The sequence below is a fragment of the Aythya fuligula genome, chromosome 5, assembly GCF_009819795.1.
Source record: "Aythya fuligula isolate bAytFul2 chromosome 5, bAytFul2.pri, whole genome shotgun sequence".
Taxonomy (NCBI): domain Eukaryota; kingdom Metazoa; phylum Chordata; class Aves; order Anseriformes; family Anatidae; genus Aythya; species Aythya fuligula.
Window position 1 is genome coordinate 27,524,162 of NC_045563.1, and position 18,742 is coordinate 27,542,903.

Consider the following 18,742-nt stretch of genomic DNA (forward strand, 5'->3'; position numbering starts at 1 on the left):
CATCCTCTTTTGTTCTTGTAGATTGCAAAATACTTTGTCATCCTCTTGTGATGCAAGCACTTAGATTCTTCATGTATTTATATCTGTCAGAGCAAAAACGTTGAATACTTCATAAATTTGATAGCTGAACCTTTAAAATAAATCATTGTGTTGATGGGATTTTGATGGACTTCTGTATCAAGATATAACCTTTTTTGATTTTAAGCTATTCATGCGTCCTGTCATGATTTAAAGAATTCACTGGTTAATTAGCTCACTGTGAAACATTCCACTTTACTTCCAGACTGAATAGTTGTAATTTGACTAGCCACTGTATATGATTACGCTTCATTATGCTTTTGTCTCCTAAATTAAAGGTGACATCTTCTGTCAGAAATCTTCTCCCCATGCAGATTCCTGGAGCGTGTTTGGACCAACTTGGAACCTGCCTTTTGGTGAAATAGTTGGAATTCATTAGTGTACCTAATGTAATATAAGATTCAAAGACTTGAAACCACTGTAGCAATTCTCTTTGCTCTTTGAAACTTTTAAACATCTCTTTAAAAGCTTGGACAAGGTAACTGACCACAGTATTATTAAATGGTTGCACTAATACTATATACAGTCAGTATCTTTTCTCTGTGATTTCTTGATATTTTTATACTTAAACACAGAGGAATCACATTAGCCTTCTTAGCAACTGCTTTACAAAGGCATTTCATGTTCGATTGGTTATGCAGCAAGACACATGCGCTCTTTTCATAGTCACTATTTACAAGGCTTAGATACGGTTTTCTTTGTGCGAGAGCTACTTACAGTCTTTGATCCTAAATCTGTAATCGAGTGTTGGGCTGTACTGAAATGAGAACGTGTCTGGGTCTGTATGATTATGTATACGTCAAAGTGATGAGCAAACTGCATTTTAGGTATCTTCTTGTGCTTTAGGCATCTTCTTGTGCTTTTGCAGGCTACCTTAGGTGTCAAGACTGTCTTCCAGCATCTGGAAGTCACTCTGTTGGCTAGCCATGCTAGGATTGAAGCTTGGGGCTGCAGCCCTTTCCCCAGTGTGCTGCTTTGGTCTCGCTCTTTCTGGCCTTGGGAAAGCTTGATGAAAACAACTTCATCCATTCAGTCAAAAGCAAGGGTTAGATCTAAATATTCCTGTGTGCATAGTTGCTCTTGCTGTCCTTATTTCTTGCAAGGTGTCCATGGGGATGAACCTACATGGGGATGAAACTACAGTCCCAAGCTTTTGAGAAGTGGCGCAGCTTGGCCATCATGCCTCTCTGTATCTAAAGAAATACCTTCAAATGCTGCTTGCTACCTCCTCTTTTCACTGACAACTCCAGTGCTTTTGATGTGTAATGATAGTAAAAATAATAAAAATTGTGTAATAGCAGTGCTATAGAAATAATGCTACAACCATTGTATGTTCACACCGGGAAAATGAAGCTTGTTTTTAGAAGGCAGTGAATATACATCTTCTCTCTTAGATGAATATATATGCCAAATTCACCAGGCGCAATTAACAGGAACAGCTTTATTTCTTTTCTTGCTTCAAGCTAATTTAAGTGTTTAACCTTTGGGATATACTTCTGCACAAGCAAGGAGAAATGTTGCAAGAAGCTGATGATCCAAATCCTTCCGTTCGTTCAGAAGGCTAGGTAATCTCATATAGGCTCACTTTTCCCATGAAAACTCGGTGGATCTTTCAGGCCTCCAACCTGGGCTATTCTAGGATTCTTTTGCCCTGCTTTTAAGATATATGTTAGCATAAGTGGGACATAACTTGTTGGTATCACAGTGTAGAAATAGCAGGTGAGAACTTTTGGCCTTTCTGTGGCTTTGCAGGGACCAACAGGATTTTGGACAGATCTCTGTAATCCACCTTTGCTTTTGGAAGTGCTTGGGAAATAGTTCCTACTGTTAGTAATAGCTATCAGTTTGCCCACATGCAGAAGAATGGGTTTGCAGAGAAAGGAGTTATGCTTGCAGATGCTAGGACAGTGTGAGATATGTGTATTTTCAAGGGTAAAGGGGTTATATTATAAAAACCATGCAGACCCTATTGACAGAGCGACTGGGGAGTTAGGGAAATAATTTCTCTGTTTTAATTATTGTTTACATTGTTCCAAATAAAAAATAGAGAAGCATGGGGTAGCTGAAAAATGCAGCTCTTAAAAGTACAGTGCTCTAGGGAAAGGAAGAAGAGGAAAAGAGGGTAGTGCAATATAGAAAACAACAGCACTTTCAGCATGCGCTGGTCATCTTCTCTAATCCACTCCTTTTGAGTGCCTTACATATGAAGGACATAAGGCAGGCAGAACAATTCCTGCCTGGGAACAGCAAAACTGTGATGCTGGGTCCCATTGTGGGCTCAACATCCATTCTCTAGCAATGTGCTTTTCAGCACCTGCTTCTTTATTCTGAGCACTGTATTTTGTTTTGCTTGTTTGTCTGCTTTATAATAGAACTATCAGAGCTGGTGTTGGGTTATTTGGGCTTGGGAAAGGACTCCAGGCAAGAACATGGCCTCCACAGGATAGTTCATGTTAGAAATGCTCTGCTTCGAAGGTCCTGCTGCCTCTTTGCTTCCTCCCTCATCTGTTTTCCTTTCAGCTTTGACTGTGGAAAACAGGAAAAGAAATTTTCCTGTTTTCCTGTTTTTCCTGGAAAACAGGAAAAGAAATGTGTGAAGGAGCATGCTTCGCTCCAGCTAAGTCCCTTTTGTCACACTGTCCGATACCAAGCACAGCAAAGTTAGTTTCATCTTCTGAACTGAAATCTTGCTTGTAAATGTGCTGCTGAGTGAGGAAGGGGGGTAGCTATATGGGAAGGCTGAATTTGCAGTCACAAGGATTCTGTTGTAATCTCACCTCAGCCAGTCTATTCTCTAGAAAGTGGTAACTCCATCCTTCTTGGAGAGAGATTAATAAAAAAGGTGTTCTGCTTTCTGAACCACTTTTAGGATAAAAGGATGGCTGTTACTGTTTCCAAATGTGTATAAACCCCAAAATATGCCCTCAATTGGGTACAAACGCAGAAATGCACTGTTCAGATCTGTAAGTGAATACATACACCTTCTTGTCATCAGGTAACAAAACAGAGCCCACTTCCTACCTCATCCTCCCAAGAAGTTATCCCCAGAGAGGGAAGTTCACCGTGGTTCGAGGCTGCTTGCTGCTGCTGCAGTAGTGTCTCAGTGCCCAGTGAGTGTATGGAAAGGTTGTTGGGGCTTGAATGTCAGAACTGGGTGGGCAGTCCAGTTGACCAGAAATTAGGGAAAAAAATTAAATGGAGAATTCTGGCCAAACAAATGAGTAAGGCAGCTTGTGTTTCCTGCCTCTTAGTGTTAGAACAATGTAAGCGCTACAGATCTGCTTAAGAAATTATGCACCAGGATAGTAGTGAGCAAAACAGAAAATATAAGATAACATTGTACATCAGGCTTAGATCAAATAAGCTTTTTTAGATGTGAGAGCAGTCTGCCTTAGATGTAAAAACAAGCTCCATGCAGAGGAGATGGCAACCTTGTGCCTGGACACGTTTAAAATGGCATTGTAGGAAAAGTAAACACACTGAGGGAAAAGTTTATTCTCACTTCATGTTTATATTGTGGGATTTCTAATGTAAAGCTTTTTTACCATGGAGAGATCCATCATTTCCAGCTCTGTGTGGGGAGATGCATCTTTTTATTTTTTTCTTTTAAGAAAGGAAAAAAAAACAAAATGTACTGTTGGGGCTCCAGAGGCCAAAAGGTATTGAGAGCTCTCTGCATTTTGCAGCATCAGGCCCAGTGTGCTGGGTGTCTGGAACCAGCTCATCAGCTGCCTTTTTGTCTGCAGCTCTGTGCTGACTCCAGTCCTGACCCCTCTCCTCACCAAAGAGCTCTCTCAGCTCCTGATTTTAGCGCCCCACCTGCTTTGAGCAGGAAGCATAATTCAGTGCTGAACGCGGTGCTTAGGCCCTAATCTGTCTCCCATTTCAGTGCTTCTGCTGGAACAAGTCACCCTTCTTTGCTTCTGTTTTTTTCTCCTTTGTGTGCTTTCCCTACTGCTCCCTCATTGCACCAGCAGCATGCTGGCAGAGCTGACTGCTTTTCCTTCCTGTGTTGTCCCCTGGCAGCAGCTGGACTCGTGCTCCATACATACATGTACATCTTCCAGGTGAAAGCAAGTCAGGAAGGTGAAGTTTCACTGACAGCCCAAGCATGCTCTGCAGGGCCGCTGGGCTCTTCACTTGCACTGTTTTAGTGCTGTTCCATGAGAAGCAAATATTTATCTCATTCCCTCATTGTTTTCACACAACTTAAGTCCAGTGCAGATGAAAGTTCAGGGACCCTTACCTATAGAGGGTTTTAACTTTGTTCCATGCCCTGGAATTTTTGCAGAAGTGATCTTGAAGTGCCAGTGCTGGTAGGTTTTTGCACAGGACAACAAGTAAAAAGGAAGAAAAGAGGTGGAAACCCCACAGTGTTTTGGTTTAGATGAATGGAAGCAGGACCTCCTCCTCAGTCCATCTAAACCTGTGTAGCGCACTGTGCTGGTAACCTGGCTGACAGTGTTGGCCACAGGGTAATGCCATCTCACTGATGGTGCCTCTGCACTGGACACAAAGGATCTTTGTTCCACCGCAGGAGGAGAGTCTGGCTGCACGCATGCCTCTATCTTGGGTTGCTTTTGCAGATAGGAGGAGATGCCAATGCTCCTGTGCCCTTTGCGATTAGGCCAATAGAGGGAGATGAATGTTGGGATGCAGAATCCCCAGCTGTTATCACCCTGCTATGGACAGTGCCACCACTCTGCTACAGATAGTGACACACCATTTTAAGTTTGTGGACTAAGTCTACACAATACTAAATCCACCAAATAGTTCATCTGTTGTCCTAATTACATCATTATTTGAGCTGTGCTCACTTTTAAGCATGTGCTCACCCATATGTAATAGCAAATGTTTTCAATTTGTTTGTTGCTGGACAAATGACAAAAACATAGAAAATGCCACTGTGGTTGGCACTAATGCCCAACACATTGGAAGCCCGGGCAGTGAGAATAATGCTTGATTGGCATGTGCAGACTGGATTGTTCTCAATATACCTGCCAGGGATGTTCTTGCAAAGCAGGCTCAAGGCATATAGGCTAGGGAAGATAGGTAGCAGGGAAATACTGCATGCCTATGAGCAAACAATATCAATTCAGTATTTTCAAAGACTTTAAACATCAGTGTTCTCAGTTCCAGCATGCTTTATCACTGAAATGAAATGCAGAGTTTCTGTCCCAAAGGGAGTTCTTCTAGCCTACATTTATTTTCGTTGTTACTGTTTTTTAATGTAAATCCCCCCAGTTTTCAGTATTGAATTAATATATAATATTCTGATACTCTGAGAATCAAGTATTTCATATTAATTGAGATGACCCCAAATACTTGCCAGTTGGTTCAAGAAGAGCTTCACTGTCTTATCCAGAGAAGTTCCACATAGCATCTGTACTGCAGGATCCATGTTTTGTTCTACCACAGGGGTCTGAATCTTTGGTTAAGCTGCTTTGTGGCAAAAGCAGTCATGCATCTCTTGTGATGTCAGGTGGAACACTGCTATTGTGTCATGTGAAAGTGCTTCCCTGGGGAGTACAGACAGAGGTTAAAAAATAAAACAAGCAAACAAAAAATTGGGACCACTGTTAAAAGTAAATGCAGTGCCTGAAAAATAAAGTTTTATAAGTTCATATAAAAACTTTTCTGTTAAGTTTGACAAAAGTAAATGTGCCATTTTGGGTTGCAACAACTTGAAGTGAGACATTTCACTGCTAATTCTCCATTAGGAAAATGCAATTCTGTTAGAAAGCCATCCCAATGGAAACATTCATCCAGCTATACTAAATGGATCTATTTTCCTGAGACAGGTATTTTGTATTTGCAGAACCTTAGGTGGATTTGAAATATAATAAAATCAGTAAGTAGAGTGTTTATTTGTTAAGTCATTGTCTGATGCAGTTTTCAGTGTCTTGTGTAATAAGGTTCAAGCCTTAAATGATCAATGGGGCCATCCTAAAATATTTCCTCTCTGCCTTTGAGATGAAATCCTTAAGGTACTTGACAGTAATCATTTCCTCACACACTCGTCACTGAACCAAGCTAGACAGATTTAGCTTGTGCTAGCTAGACAAATCTGAGTTTTCAGGATGAATCTGGAAAGAGCGGGGCATTGTATAACTAGCAAATATCTCTATAAGCTCAATACAGGACTGAATGTAATTGACATCAGCTAGTGCATGCTTGTAAATAACTTTCTGTGATGTTCTGTTTTGTTTCAACCCTTAAAAAAAAAAAAAAAAAAAGACAGTCAAACCTTTATTAGCTAGGTACATGTAGTTCGCTTGTAAACTTGAGCCCTTCAGTTCTGTGAGATATCAGAATTTTGTTAATAAAAGGTTAATCCTTTCTGTGCATTGAACACCATTATAGTCTTTAACTACATAATTTGCCCTTTCTTGTTCCCTAAAATACAGAATCATAGAGAATAAGACTGGAAGGGACCTTGAGAGGTTATTTAGTCCTTTCCACTTCTGCTGTCCCAAGACAAAATCAATGACATCCATGTGAGCTTTGACAGCAATTTGTTTAACCTGTAATTAAAGGTCTTCAGTGATGGTTGCTTCTCAGGCAGTCGCCTCCAGAGCTTCACTGTTCTTAAATTTAAAAAGCTTTTCCCAACTCTTGCTGTAATTTTTGTCCATTATTTTTTGTCCTTTTCAGCATGGATACAACAAACAGACCGTTCTAATATTAAAAGGCTGCTACAAAGAGGAAAGGAACAGTGTTATAAAGTCTCTTTTCATTTTTCTTTATGTTAAAAAAAAAAAACAACAATGCTTTCAATCTTTTTTATTTCCTAGATTTCTGGTTATTGTTATTGCTCTCCTTGGGACTATGTCTAATATGTCCACTCTTTTCTTGAGGTACAATTTTCTGAACTGGGCACAGTCTTCAGCAGAGCACAGCACTGTCTCCTCTCACATTTCCCAGGCTTGTACTCTTCATACATTCCAGGATGCTTCATTCAGTCCACCTAATGAATGATTTTCTGTGGGTAGCTATTGTGCGTTTCTTTCTGCTCTCCTTATTTTCCCTTTGCACTGTATAGGCTTGGTGTAGAAACTATCTCCTCATTATTGTATATTCCCAACTATTGGTAAAACATTGATGTACCTCCTCAATTCCCTTTCTATATCCAGATACATGTCCAAGGTAGAACTTGCTCTTCAGGCCAACGGGAGGTACACCTGTGTCTGTGGTGTCTGTGCCCTGTGGCAGAAGCAAGGAGTGTCATAGCTGGTTTTCTGGGCTTCCATGTCCTGCAGCTTTGATTCTTTACTAGGCCAAATGGAGGTTTGAACAGAATACGAAGCAGGAGGGAAGTTATGATTTATGCATCTGAGTCCACAGTGAAATGCCTTAAATACTTTGCCATGATACAAAGGTTGATTCTACTACTGTCAAACGTCAGTTACTTGTACAACTAAATATTGACAGCTACTCTTGAGGAACAGACTGAGAAATCTTAGTCAAATTTTTCAGGGTTTCAGTTAGCATTTAGCAGTCAAGACAAAGTCTCTTGTTGTTTTCACTTAGAGCTTTTGCATAGTGAGCATTTTTGCAAAACCAATTCTATGACCCTGTAAGCCACCATGCTATGAGGAATATAATTTTGAAAACAACTGGGTTTAACTGGATTTCTCACCGTTCCCTAGGAAGTCTGTGGAAGGGTGAAATTTTCAGAAATCCAGAAACGATATATTATTTTTTTCACTCATTCCAGAACTTGGAAGTTTCTCCACCAAGGAAGGAACAATACCTGACACTTCAACTGCAAAAGAGCGTTCCTCTGCACATCATATTCTGTGCCACAACCAATTCTTCTTAATCTTGCTGCTGCCTAGGCTGTCCCTTTTCAGTAGCTGAGGAAACTTTAGTCTCTGGGACTAATACAGAACCTTTCAGCAGCATTTCTATTCAACTTCATAGGCTTCTCCCTCTGTTCTGTCTTTTTTTTTTTTTCCCAAATGCATATACATAATTTCTTATGTTCCCATTATCTGTGTCCAAAGATGCAATTGTAGTGTCTGTTACTCCCTTTGAGATGAAGTTTTTCTTCAAGAATAGACCAAATGATTTAGCAGACAGGATATCCCAGTATGGAGGATGCAGAAATCTACCCATGTGATAAAATAAATCCTGTCCTTGTTGCTACCTATTCAAAGGAAGGAATCCAAGAAGTAGGTCATTTCACAACACAGTGCTCTTCTGTAGCTCAGATGCTGCAGTGCAATACCAAGAATAAGTAAGGCTGTAGAGTATTTGAAGTTTTATTCTCTTAGCAATATTTGTAGTTAACTCAAGAAGCGGCAGGCTCAGTATATGCAAAATCATTGTACAGCTCAAGACAGATATTAGAATGTCAGTAAATAACTGCAGAGTAGCTTTTTTTTCCCCCTGTTTTTATTTTTTCCCCTTTTCCCTGTTCTCTTCCTTTTATTACTGGTTTAGAATCTCTCTCTGTGTCACTTAGCTGTAAGGCAAAATATGTTAGATTTTATTCCAGAAAGGCATATCTAGTTATATTTGGTCTTCACCTTGATGTATTCCAAGGTGAAAGTTAAGGCAGCAAGATGGACTCCCCTAATGTTTAAGCTTTCCCTGGGATATCATGTGAATGATTTGGGTTAGTGTTCACTCTGCTATAACTGGGAAGAGACTCAAACGTCCTGGAGTCTTATGAGATGCAGAGGCTTATTTTTTCACTTCAAGGATAGTGGAGACCACAGTGAAGTACTGGTTCCTCTTTTCTCAGTAACTGTTAATTGTTATTTTTCAGTGTAAACCTTTCTGAATGATTTTTACTGTGTTGTCATTAGATCAGTGGAAGGAATTTCCCCCTGACTTTTTTAGCTTTTTTTTTTTTTTTTTTTTTTATATACATCTTGTATCTTCCCAAAGGGAGTGCTTCCCTGTATCTTCCTAGAGTTCTTTTGAAACTCAAGATATTCTCTCTTCCTTTTTTGCAATTTTCTACTTAAAATTATTCAGAACCTAGAATGGATTTATAATGTTGAAGAAAAAAAATCAGGAAACCTTGAAATATTCCTTCCTTATTGTTTAAGTGTTCTGCTCACCGTATTCTTATTTTTAGCTAGGTAAATGCATGTTCTTTGTTAAGCATTTCCAGATGAGTTGCAGGATTGCATTACTTTAGCCGACATAGCACAAATTATGTCAGAATCTCTTTTGTTTGGTTTCAGTTATTTATTCTCAATGTTCAATGCGTTGTTTTTTTTGCCAGGCAAATGAACTCCTTTCATTGTGGTAAATGGTGATGACTATCTATAAATACCTGAATACAGTTGTTATCCCACTGAACCATCAAATATGTTTAGACCAGGTATGCACAATGCATTTAGATAATAAATATACTTAAAGTAAGTGCAGCAGCTTTAGTTACCCATCACTGAAGCCTTGGAGCGTCACGCACACAGTCTGTCCCAAGTACAAAGTAAACCTTTATTAGCTGGTGCGTTGGCTTTTATTTGCCAGTTGAAGTGGGCTGGAAACAGGTAGTTCTGGTGAACCTGCTGATAGGCTGTAATTTATGAAACTGCAAGAACGTTTGCGGTGCAGGTGCCTTTAAGGAAGTCTTAGAAAGGCTGAACGTCCCTGTTACCATTCTGAGAAGTGACGCAGGCAGTTGACGAAGGGGAGCAACTCATGACAGAAGAAAAGCAAGCGATGACACACAGGATGCAGTAGGGAAACAACGTGGCTGACCTTCCCAGGTGGTCTTCGTAGTTAGCTGAATTGAAGTAGCCTTCAGGTTGTTGGCCTAGTGAGGTAGAGGATGACAAACTATCATGACAAAAAGGTCATCAGTGGCCATCCCCCTTTTTTGCCTGCCTGTGTCCAGCCTGCATCAAAACCCGCTTCCTGCCTACTAGCACCAACTGCACGAGGAAATGAATGTTGGCTACTGGCCAAGCCTAGCACATCATTTTTCCTCACTTTTGTTGCTCACTCTCTATCTGCATCTTCACTTGATTGCAGAGAGACACTTTTCATCATTGTGAAAAGCCATCTGATTAGAGCTCTCATTAACCCATGAGTGAAGCTTCTTATCATAAGTTTAGATGGAGAAGTTCCTTGAATGCTTCAGGATTGTGAAGTTGCCATTTTTAAGAAACCTCAAAACCAGATTGCCAATTTGTTTTAGTTCAGCTTAAAACAAACTCCTCTTTCTCAGCACATTTAAAGGAAACCTAATTTACTGTATATCTTTTACTCTTTATCCTGCCAAATGTCTGGTTATCATGGAATTCTCCTGCTGCTGATTATCAGAGACTGTGTATCTGTACTTACAATCCCTGACCATCCTTTTATATTAGGCCAATGCATAAAGCAAAGATAGATTGAACCATCCCATTGTTCTTCTGTTAAACCATACTCAGAACCAGTCCTGATGGAAAAGGAAAAAAAAAAAAAAAAGCTAGTTCCATTCTGAGAATAGAAGGTGATTTTTGAGATTGGAATAATAAAGATTACTTTTCAAACTTCCTGTACATAGCTTTTGCCAGTTCTTATTCTTTTTTTTTTTTTTTTTAAACCTCACTTCCAGGGAGAATTATAAAGAGGATGTGTGTCTGCACCAGGACTCATGGACTCATAGGCATCTTGACCCTCTCTAATACAGATACATGGCACAAAATCAGGCTGCTCTCTATTTAAGCAGACATGATCGGCTTTGTTTAGAAAGCCATCTGATAAATATGGACAAATTAATGGGCACTGCGCTCATTGCTGTGCTTACCTCTAAGTTGCCTTGGCAGACACATCCCAGAATGGCACTGGGAGGCTGTGTCCTAGCAAGGGACAGCCCTCGGAGTCAGTCATGGCCTGAGCTGCAGTTAAAGAGCTGCAGGTTTCAGTCAGTATTTCGGAATACCCTGAAGAGCTGCAGGTTAGGTCAGAGACTTCAGGTAAAATGAAACTACGAGGCAGGAAGCGTTCTGGAGATGATAGGCTATAGTGCTGGCTGACAGCTTCCTCAGTGAACATCTGTCCTCCCTGGCTTGCAGCAGGTGACTGTAACAAACTACCTCTTGGAGGTCATATTTTTAGAACTACAGAATTGAATTTCATTCCTTAGACTTTTTACTTGCCTTCGCTTTTAATTATAGGTTGCAAGCTGGAGTCACAAACATGTAACAAAGACTCAGTGAAAGCACTGGTGGCAAGTCAGACCAGAATCAACACAAGCCTCTTCTCCTTTACCAGCCTCTTTTAACATTCTGCAAGCAAGTGTTTCAACTGTCCTGGAAAACGGCAGTGAAGCATCTGTTGATTTCATTAAAATACAAAGATTCTTAGGTTATGAGGCCAGAAAGAGACATTATGATAATCTAGACTGATTTGCTATATAATTAATTCCCATCTCACTATGTCTTTTAGAAAAAACAAGATCCTATTTTAATTTAAAGTTTGCCGGTAGCTGAGAACATGCCATAACCTGTAGTAATTTATTTCAATAGCAAATTACCCACATGTAAAAATAAGTCATAATATTTTAAAACGTGAATTTCTCGAACCTCAATTTCTAGCCCCCAGATCTTATTATTCCTTTGTCACATGGATTGAAGAGCCCTCTATTGCCAAATTCCATTTTCTGCATAGGTACTTGTAGATTGTGATCAGATCACCCTTTAACCTCTGCCTATTACATGTACTGAATTTGAATATTCTTTGCTATGGGACATGCATTCCAGTCCTTTAATTACATTCCCTTTTCTCATTCTTGAACCTTTGGTTTAACAATAAAACTGCAGATATTTGAAGCTGCCTTAGCATTTCATTGCCCAAGCCAGATATACTGGTGTCTCTCTATTCCTGGTCAGGATTCACCTGGCAAATACACTCAAGGATTATTCTTAGTCTTTTGTTTACAGTGCTGAAAGTTCTTGTGTACCTGATGATACATCAAGATCTGGATGTCCGAATGTGGCTGTCAGTGATACCTAAAGCCAGCCATGTGACTAGGTTAGGACTTTCTCCTTATGCACAGGTGTTTCTAAAAGTTCTCAGGCTAGGTTATAGGTTTGGGTTATGAGTTTCTTTTGTTTTGTTTTTATATAAAGAAAATGAAGTAGACAGCAAATGCTTCAATGACAGACATTCAGATCTGGGTGGATCTTTGAAAAGAATGAATTCAGAACACTTGTATCTGTTCAACAGCCTTTCACATTTCTTCCGTAAGTCGTCTTTTGCTTGTTTGGTCTTTTTTCCAAACTAGTGACTTTATGGGTTACAAGTAATTTTGTGTAGTTTTCTCTAGATCCTTTGAAATTTGTCTACATCGAGGATTTTCAGTGGTGGTCCTGGTATAACTAATGAAATGCATGGCATTCTGCAGCAAGCCCCAGATAAACCCAGGGCTGGACCCTCTGCCTTTCCCCAAAGGAGATGGGAGCTGTTACTCAAATATCAAATACATGAAAAGGGGAGAGAGCTGGAAGCTGCATGTGTGTGTGAGTGTATTCCAACTAGCAGCTCTCATATGTAGGCTTTGTGTTATGTTTTTCCTCCTTGCACGGGGAGGGGCTGGGTTCAGCCTCTCCCATGATAGATTTTAGAGGAGAGTCAATAGCACTGTTGTATAAGAACAGTTTTCCCGTGATGGGATGGTTAAAGTCACACATGGTTCATTCAGACATGGCCTTCTCTTGCTCACCAAAGCAGCTCCGTAGCAGGGTGAAACCAACACTGCAGAGTTGCACCGGAAAGGCAACAGTCAGAAAATCCCATAGGTAAGAAGGATTCTGTCCACAGGAACCTATTTCCAATTATCCTCTTTCCCAGGCTGTCCTTTCAGTGAGTTAAGGGGTGGACTACACACAGCCTACTAAACACAGATTCCTGAAGAATATGTGAAAAGCCCTTGTAGGACAGAACCATCAGTCCATTTTCCCGGTGTTCTGCCTCCAGCAGTGACAGTAGAAGTGTTATTAAGGGAGAGCATATGAGCGTGGTTATTTTCAGCATTGTATTTGTCTTACACTCCTGCAACATCCCCTGTCATTTGATTAGGATTATCAGATGGTCCATCCCTTCCTTTTTCCTTTAATATGAATTTGTGGACCTGCTGTCCGTTTGTCTTCGGTTCTTTTTTTGAACCTGCTGATGCTCTCTTCTCTGCCTCCGCAAATTCCTGCAGTAGCAAGTTCCAAAAGTCACTACTGTGTAAATAAGTACATCTAAAACTGTGTTTTAAATTTATTTACATAAACTTACAAGTTTCAATGAGTGCCTCTAGTTCTGTTACTGCTGGATTTGGCAGGGCAGTTCTACATTCAGCTTCTCCACCGTCTCCTGTAAGTTTTGATGTTACTCTTTTCTCAATTTTCTCATTCTTTTCTAAATAGGACAGCCCTGGCCTTTTCAGTTTGTCCTCATAAAGCAGCTGCTCCATGCTCTTTATTGCTCTATTTATTTTCCTCTGTACCCTCAACTCCAGCATTTCCTTGAGATGCAGAGACAGGACTGCATGCAGTGCTCAGAGCTAGTGTCTGTGGAAAGCACCGGACTTGTCACACACATAAAGTATGTGCAGAAGTCTTGGGCAGTCCAGGAGGATATGTGCATGGAGTACATCTCAGTTGTAGCTGTGGCTTCTCTCTGCTGTCTGGCTCTGTTGCATCCATTTGTCTGTCAAGAGGCCTGCTGAGTTACTGGAAGGAGGTGTACGGTCTGTCTAGCCGGAGTATTTGACATGGTTAATCCACAGAATGAAACTACTGCAGGTCCACAGATTGGAAATATATTTTATTCCTGTTGCAGATATTAACAGGCTTGATGTATTTGGAGTCTGTGCAAGGGCAGAGTGCTTTACTGGGAACTAGAGCAAAATAAGCTATTGCAGGTCAATACTGTCCTCTGCTGGGAGGAACTACAGTGCTGTGCTGTGACTCCAAATGGGAATTAACACTTGGATTCCCATTTCACTCTGATGTAGGGCATTTTGCCTTCGGAACAGGGAGATATGATGCTGAACTGGCTGCACGGAGGAAATTCTCCTTTAATGCTTCACAAAAGCTGGACATTCTTCACGTGCTACAGCTGTGTTGAATTGTGATTTCATTTGTTTTTCATCCTGTGGGCATCTACTTCAGACCTTGTTCCCCATCCTCCCTATTATTTGCCTTTTAATATTTACTGCAGATTTATTTCTCTGACTGCGAGCTAGCGTGGTGTTCCAGACTTTATTTCTGCGAGTTGCTACTGGGGTTATGAACTTCTGTCTGATTCTGCAAAAATTCTTCTCTGATCTACTTATGCTCAGTCTGCTGGTGGGTTTGCAGCCTAGAGAATATCAGTGAAGAAGCATTAACTGTTTGGTCGTGAAGTGCCCCTGGGCCTGCAGATTGAGTATTGCAAGCGTGTGTCCAAACATTATGTCTGCATGTTTTAAAGCCTGTCCATACACCAGAGCAGATATTTGTAGAATTAGCAGTGTGTATCTCCTTTCCTTTCTCTTTTCATAGTAAATTGCTGACAACCTGTTCTGCTAGCAGTTTGAAAGCAGACGAAATCAAATCTGTGTGCGCATGATGCCGTATGTAGTAGACACAAAGAATTTTAAAATAATGACTCCTTTGAAGAAATCAGTTTTCAATAGTGTTACAGAACAGAAATTCAATTTAAATTATGCTATTTGCAGAAATGCTTTTCTTGTTGTTTGTGCCAGTTTTGGGTTCAGGAAGCACAGAAGGCTGTTGAGAAGGAAGTGCTCTTTAGAAATACTACAGCTCTGTGCTTTCTCTAGCCCCTACCTCTGGGAGAATGGCGTGGGGCAGAGACAAGTGCTCTTTTGCAGCAGTTTAGTTCTGTGCCTGGGAGAAAGAGAAGAGCAGGACTTTCACCTGATCCAGGCTTGTTCAGGAGTCTCTGGCTGTTTGGGCCTCTGCCCTTGGCTACTTTCCATTCCTGCAGCACTGTGCAGAGCTCAAAGTTCAGGTCCTTAGCCCAGGTTGTGTAAGAGCCCAGGCACTCAGTATGTAGAGGCTTTTGTGTGTTACGCAGGTATATCCATTGCAGGTTTGTGCCTACTGTGTTTTAAGATATATTGGTAAGAGAAATTATAAGTCCTTTGTATATATATATATTTTTTTTTCTTGTAGCTCCTTAGAAGCCACAGGGCAATCACCAACAGTTTGCAGCAACTTGTTTAAGTATTTTACATCTCTCTTCTAGTAGTAAAGTGGGCTTATAAGAATAATAGAGAAATGACAGTGGTAGTACAGAGTTCCCTGCTGCGGTTAGCAGAGATGGACACGGAGGTTAAACTTTGTTATGTATTTTGTATGGTATTTATGCAAATACAACAGCGTGATGCCAGCCACACATGGTATTTTAGATACAAAAGCTTTTACAGCAGAGTGGGTCTGTGATAGAGTTAATTGTTCTCCCTGTCCTTCAGTAAGCGTTCTCTTCTGCTTGCTTATCTGATCTATAGACATCATGGAGTGCCCATTGCTGTCATTCCTATACATGCTCCTGGTTCTGCGCTCTCCTTCTGTCATCATGTCAGATTCTTGCATGGTCTCCCTTCTGCTCCCCACTGCCTTTTGGGAGAAGTTTATCTCCCACGGATGGAAGTAATTGGGGTATTTGTACTGTATGCAGGATTGATGTATGATATTTTTCCTTGTGTCTGACAGGTTGTTTATAAGAATAACGATATTCGTCTGGAGCTGTCTCGCTTGGCACGGATTGGTGATACTAAGATGAAGATCTATGGGGAAGTGAAGTTTGTATGTGAGAATGTGGCTACGCTGGATCCCATCGGCTTTGAGACACCTGAGGCCTACATCAGTCTGCCCAAATGGAATACCAAAAGGATGGGCTCCATCTCGTTTGATTTCCGAACCACTGAACCCAATGGGCTGATACTTTTCACCCATGGCAAGCCTCAGGAGAGGAAAGACTCCAGGAGCCAGAAAAATACTAAGGTAGACTTCTTTGCGGTTGAGCTTCTAGATGGGAACCTCTACTTGTTGCTGGACATGGGCTCTGGGACCATTAAAGTCAAGGCCACCCAGAAGAAAGCCAATGATGGAGAATGGTATCATGTGGATATTCAACGAGATGGAAGATCAGGTAGAGTGGTGGCTTTTTCTTAAGCAGATTTACATGTATCTTTCAGATCTAGACCTAGGGTTAGAAATCAGTCTTAAGAAGCCTTGAAAACCTACTAGGTGTAAGTCACCTTCTTACAAAAAGTTAGTCTTACTCCATGACATTTATCCAGCAAAACAAAGATGTGAATGGCCACGTTGTCATCAAATGTCTAGTGTGAACTTCAGATAGCGCATCACAGAAGCAATCTATTCAAATTTACTCTGAGCTTTCTGATACTCTGGACCTATGTTTGCAATTTCATATGTAATTATAGTGATGGCTCCTTTGAAGGCTGTGGTACGGTTTAAGAACCTTCAGAACCATTATTATATAGTCCTTGTTTTGAGACATTCTCACTGATTTATTTTGGATTTCTATTCAAAAAGGAATTGGATAGAAATCAAATGAGCTTTTTTGTTGTGATCTGATATTACCATCTTCTGGATCTTGTATCTTTCAAGAACCGGGGGGGGTGGATTTCATCATAAGGAAAATAAAACTAATGTGTACAAATGGTAACAAATCAACATTTTCATCCTATTCTGTTTCCTTTAGCATTTCAGAATTTTCAGTCAGGTTTCTTCTTCACTCTCAGCCTGGATACCAAGCCTGTAGCAATCCTAGTTAAAGTATCTGGGTCAGCATTCAATGGATGTTTTTCCTTTTAGCTTCTCATTTTCAAAAATGTGTTTTAGTTTACTTCAAATAATATACTTATCTTGCGATTACAGAGAGGTATTTTGTTAGTTTCTAATGCTGTTTATAAAGCTAGCATACTCCTGGTGACTCTGAAATTGTGTAAGGAAACAAAATAAATAATGTAACTTCATCTTGAGAACATGTGAGCAATTGTACTCGAATTCCTCCTGGACTGGTGGGATCTGAAAGCCAGGCCATGTGTCCCTTCAAAGGGAATTTTGCCTACGTTTGCAAGTGGATTTGGGATTTGTCTGGAGATCTCCAGATGATAGTAGTAGATCCCTAAGTTTGTTTTTCTAGTCACAGTATGTCCTTGGTACAGAGGAGCACAGCACTAGAATTTGCTTGCCTTAAGTTTTCAAAAGAGCTGACTTTTAGATGGTATGCAAAGCCTAGCTGTTTGAACAGGTCTTTGCCTGAAGCTAGTTTTTTCCTTTGATGATGTAAGGAGTTTTTTTGTATTTTGCATCGCGCTCTACTAGGGCTTAATATGTGTGGTTATACATTGCTATCTCTGAAAGACATCGATAGGAACATTTTATAAAAGAAACCCTAAATAAATAAATAAATAAATTGAGCTTTGATTTCTTTAGAATTGCTAAAATTTAATTAACTTCCAAGGATAAACTCAATTACTAGCATTCAGTACTGCCTTCAGTTTTGCTTGCTCACTTGGGGACTGTCTGGTCCCTGAAGAGGCAGCTGCAGGAGGAGGAGAGACAGACATAACACTAAACTCTCTGCTAAGGAAGTTGGTAAAAACCCAAGGGACGAGAAGTACCCATGTTCATCTAGGAGGGTGTGACTGACAGGATTGCTACTTCATGGATGAGACTGGAGGACTGACTGGCTGGTTGTTTGGTTGTTCAGCCTGAACACTGATCAGAGATAACAGATTGTGAATTAAAAGCAAAAAGCTCAACAAAAATGAACACGTCTGCATATTCTCTCCTCTCTCTGCTTTTTTTTTTTTTTTTTTTTTTTTTAATGTGTTTTCTGCTGATGACGAGTGCTGGGTTAATGACCCTAGTGACTGATGATGTGTCTGCCGGATAACCAGGATACCAGCATTCAGTTTTCCACACCATACCTTTAGCAAGCATCAACCACATTTATTGTGTGATGCTTTGGTAGGCGTGAGGATTGTCCCTTCTTGTTTAGTCCTTGGCTTTTCTTCCATGTGCAGACTAAAGAATGGCTGAACCTTAGAGGTGGTGGTGTTTTGTTTTATTGTTGTTGTTTGGTTTGGTTGTTTTTGTTTTTTAAATGCAGATACCTGCAGATACAGAAACTGAACTGAAATAATGAACTTAGCAAATGTGGGCCACAAAATAGCTATTTGGTTTTAATGAGCTGGTGACCTACAGGTTCTGATTCTTGCTACTAAAGCAGCCAGTCCTTTGCTAGGTGTCAGCTCCCTTACTTCTTTGGATTTCAGGAACAGTCCAAAACTTAGGGCTCTGCTGAGCCTATAAAATAGCCTAATATCCAAATATTCACTAATGCTGGGGAAGCACAGCAGTCTTGCTCAAATAACCTCTGGCATCTCTAGTCCCTTCAGGATTTGTGTATGCTTTGGTCTGTGCTGCCTGCCAGAGGAACAAAAGCTGTTTTTAATCTGTGCTCTGACAGAAGTTGACAGGCTGGACATGGACACCTTCTGTCCTGTGACCTTTCTGTCCTTTGGGAATGCTCCTACAAAACCTGTCACAGTTTCCAGCAGGAGAACACTGAGCATGTTACACAAGACAATGTTTTTGGTTGGTCTTTGGCTACAAAACACATGATATCCCACCTGCTGAGAGACTAAAAATCTTCCTGGAAGGTTCTTTCTGCAGTTTCATCAGTG

The 18,742-nt window shown here is 40.5% G+C and overlaps 1 protein-coding gene across 13 annotated transcripts in view; it reads left to right on the top strand.

Moving 5' to 3' along the window:
* NRXN3 (neurexin 3) overlaps window positions 1-18,742 on the top strand; it is a 978,580-nt gene that overhangs the window by 278,351 nt on the left and 681,487 nt on the right. For all 13 annotated transcript variants that reach the window (XM_032188606.1, XM_032188602.1, XM_032188603.1 and 10 more), the window contains exon 8: window positions 15,735-16,173. In XM_032188606.1, coding sequence (XP_032044497.1) covers window positions 15,735-16,173 — 439 coding nt within the window. The remainder of the gene's footprint in view (window positions 1-15,734; window positions 16,174-18,742) is intronic.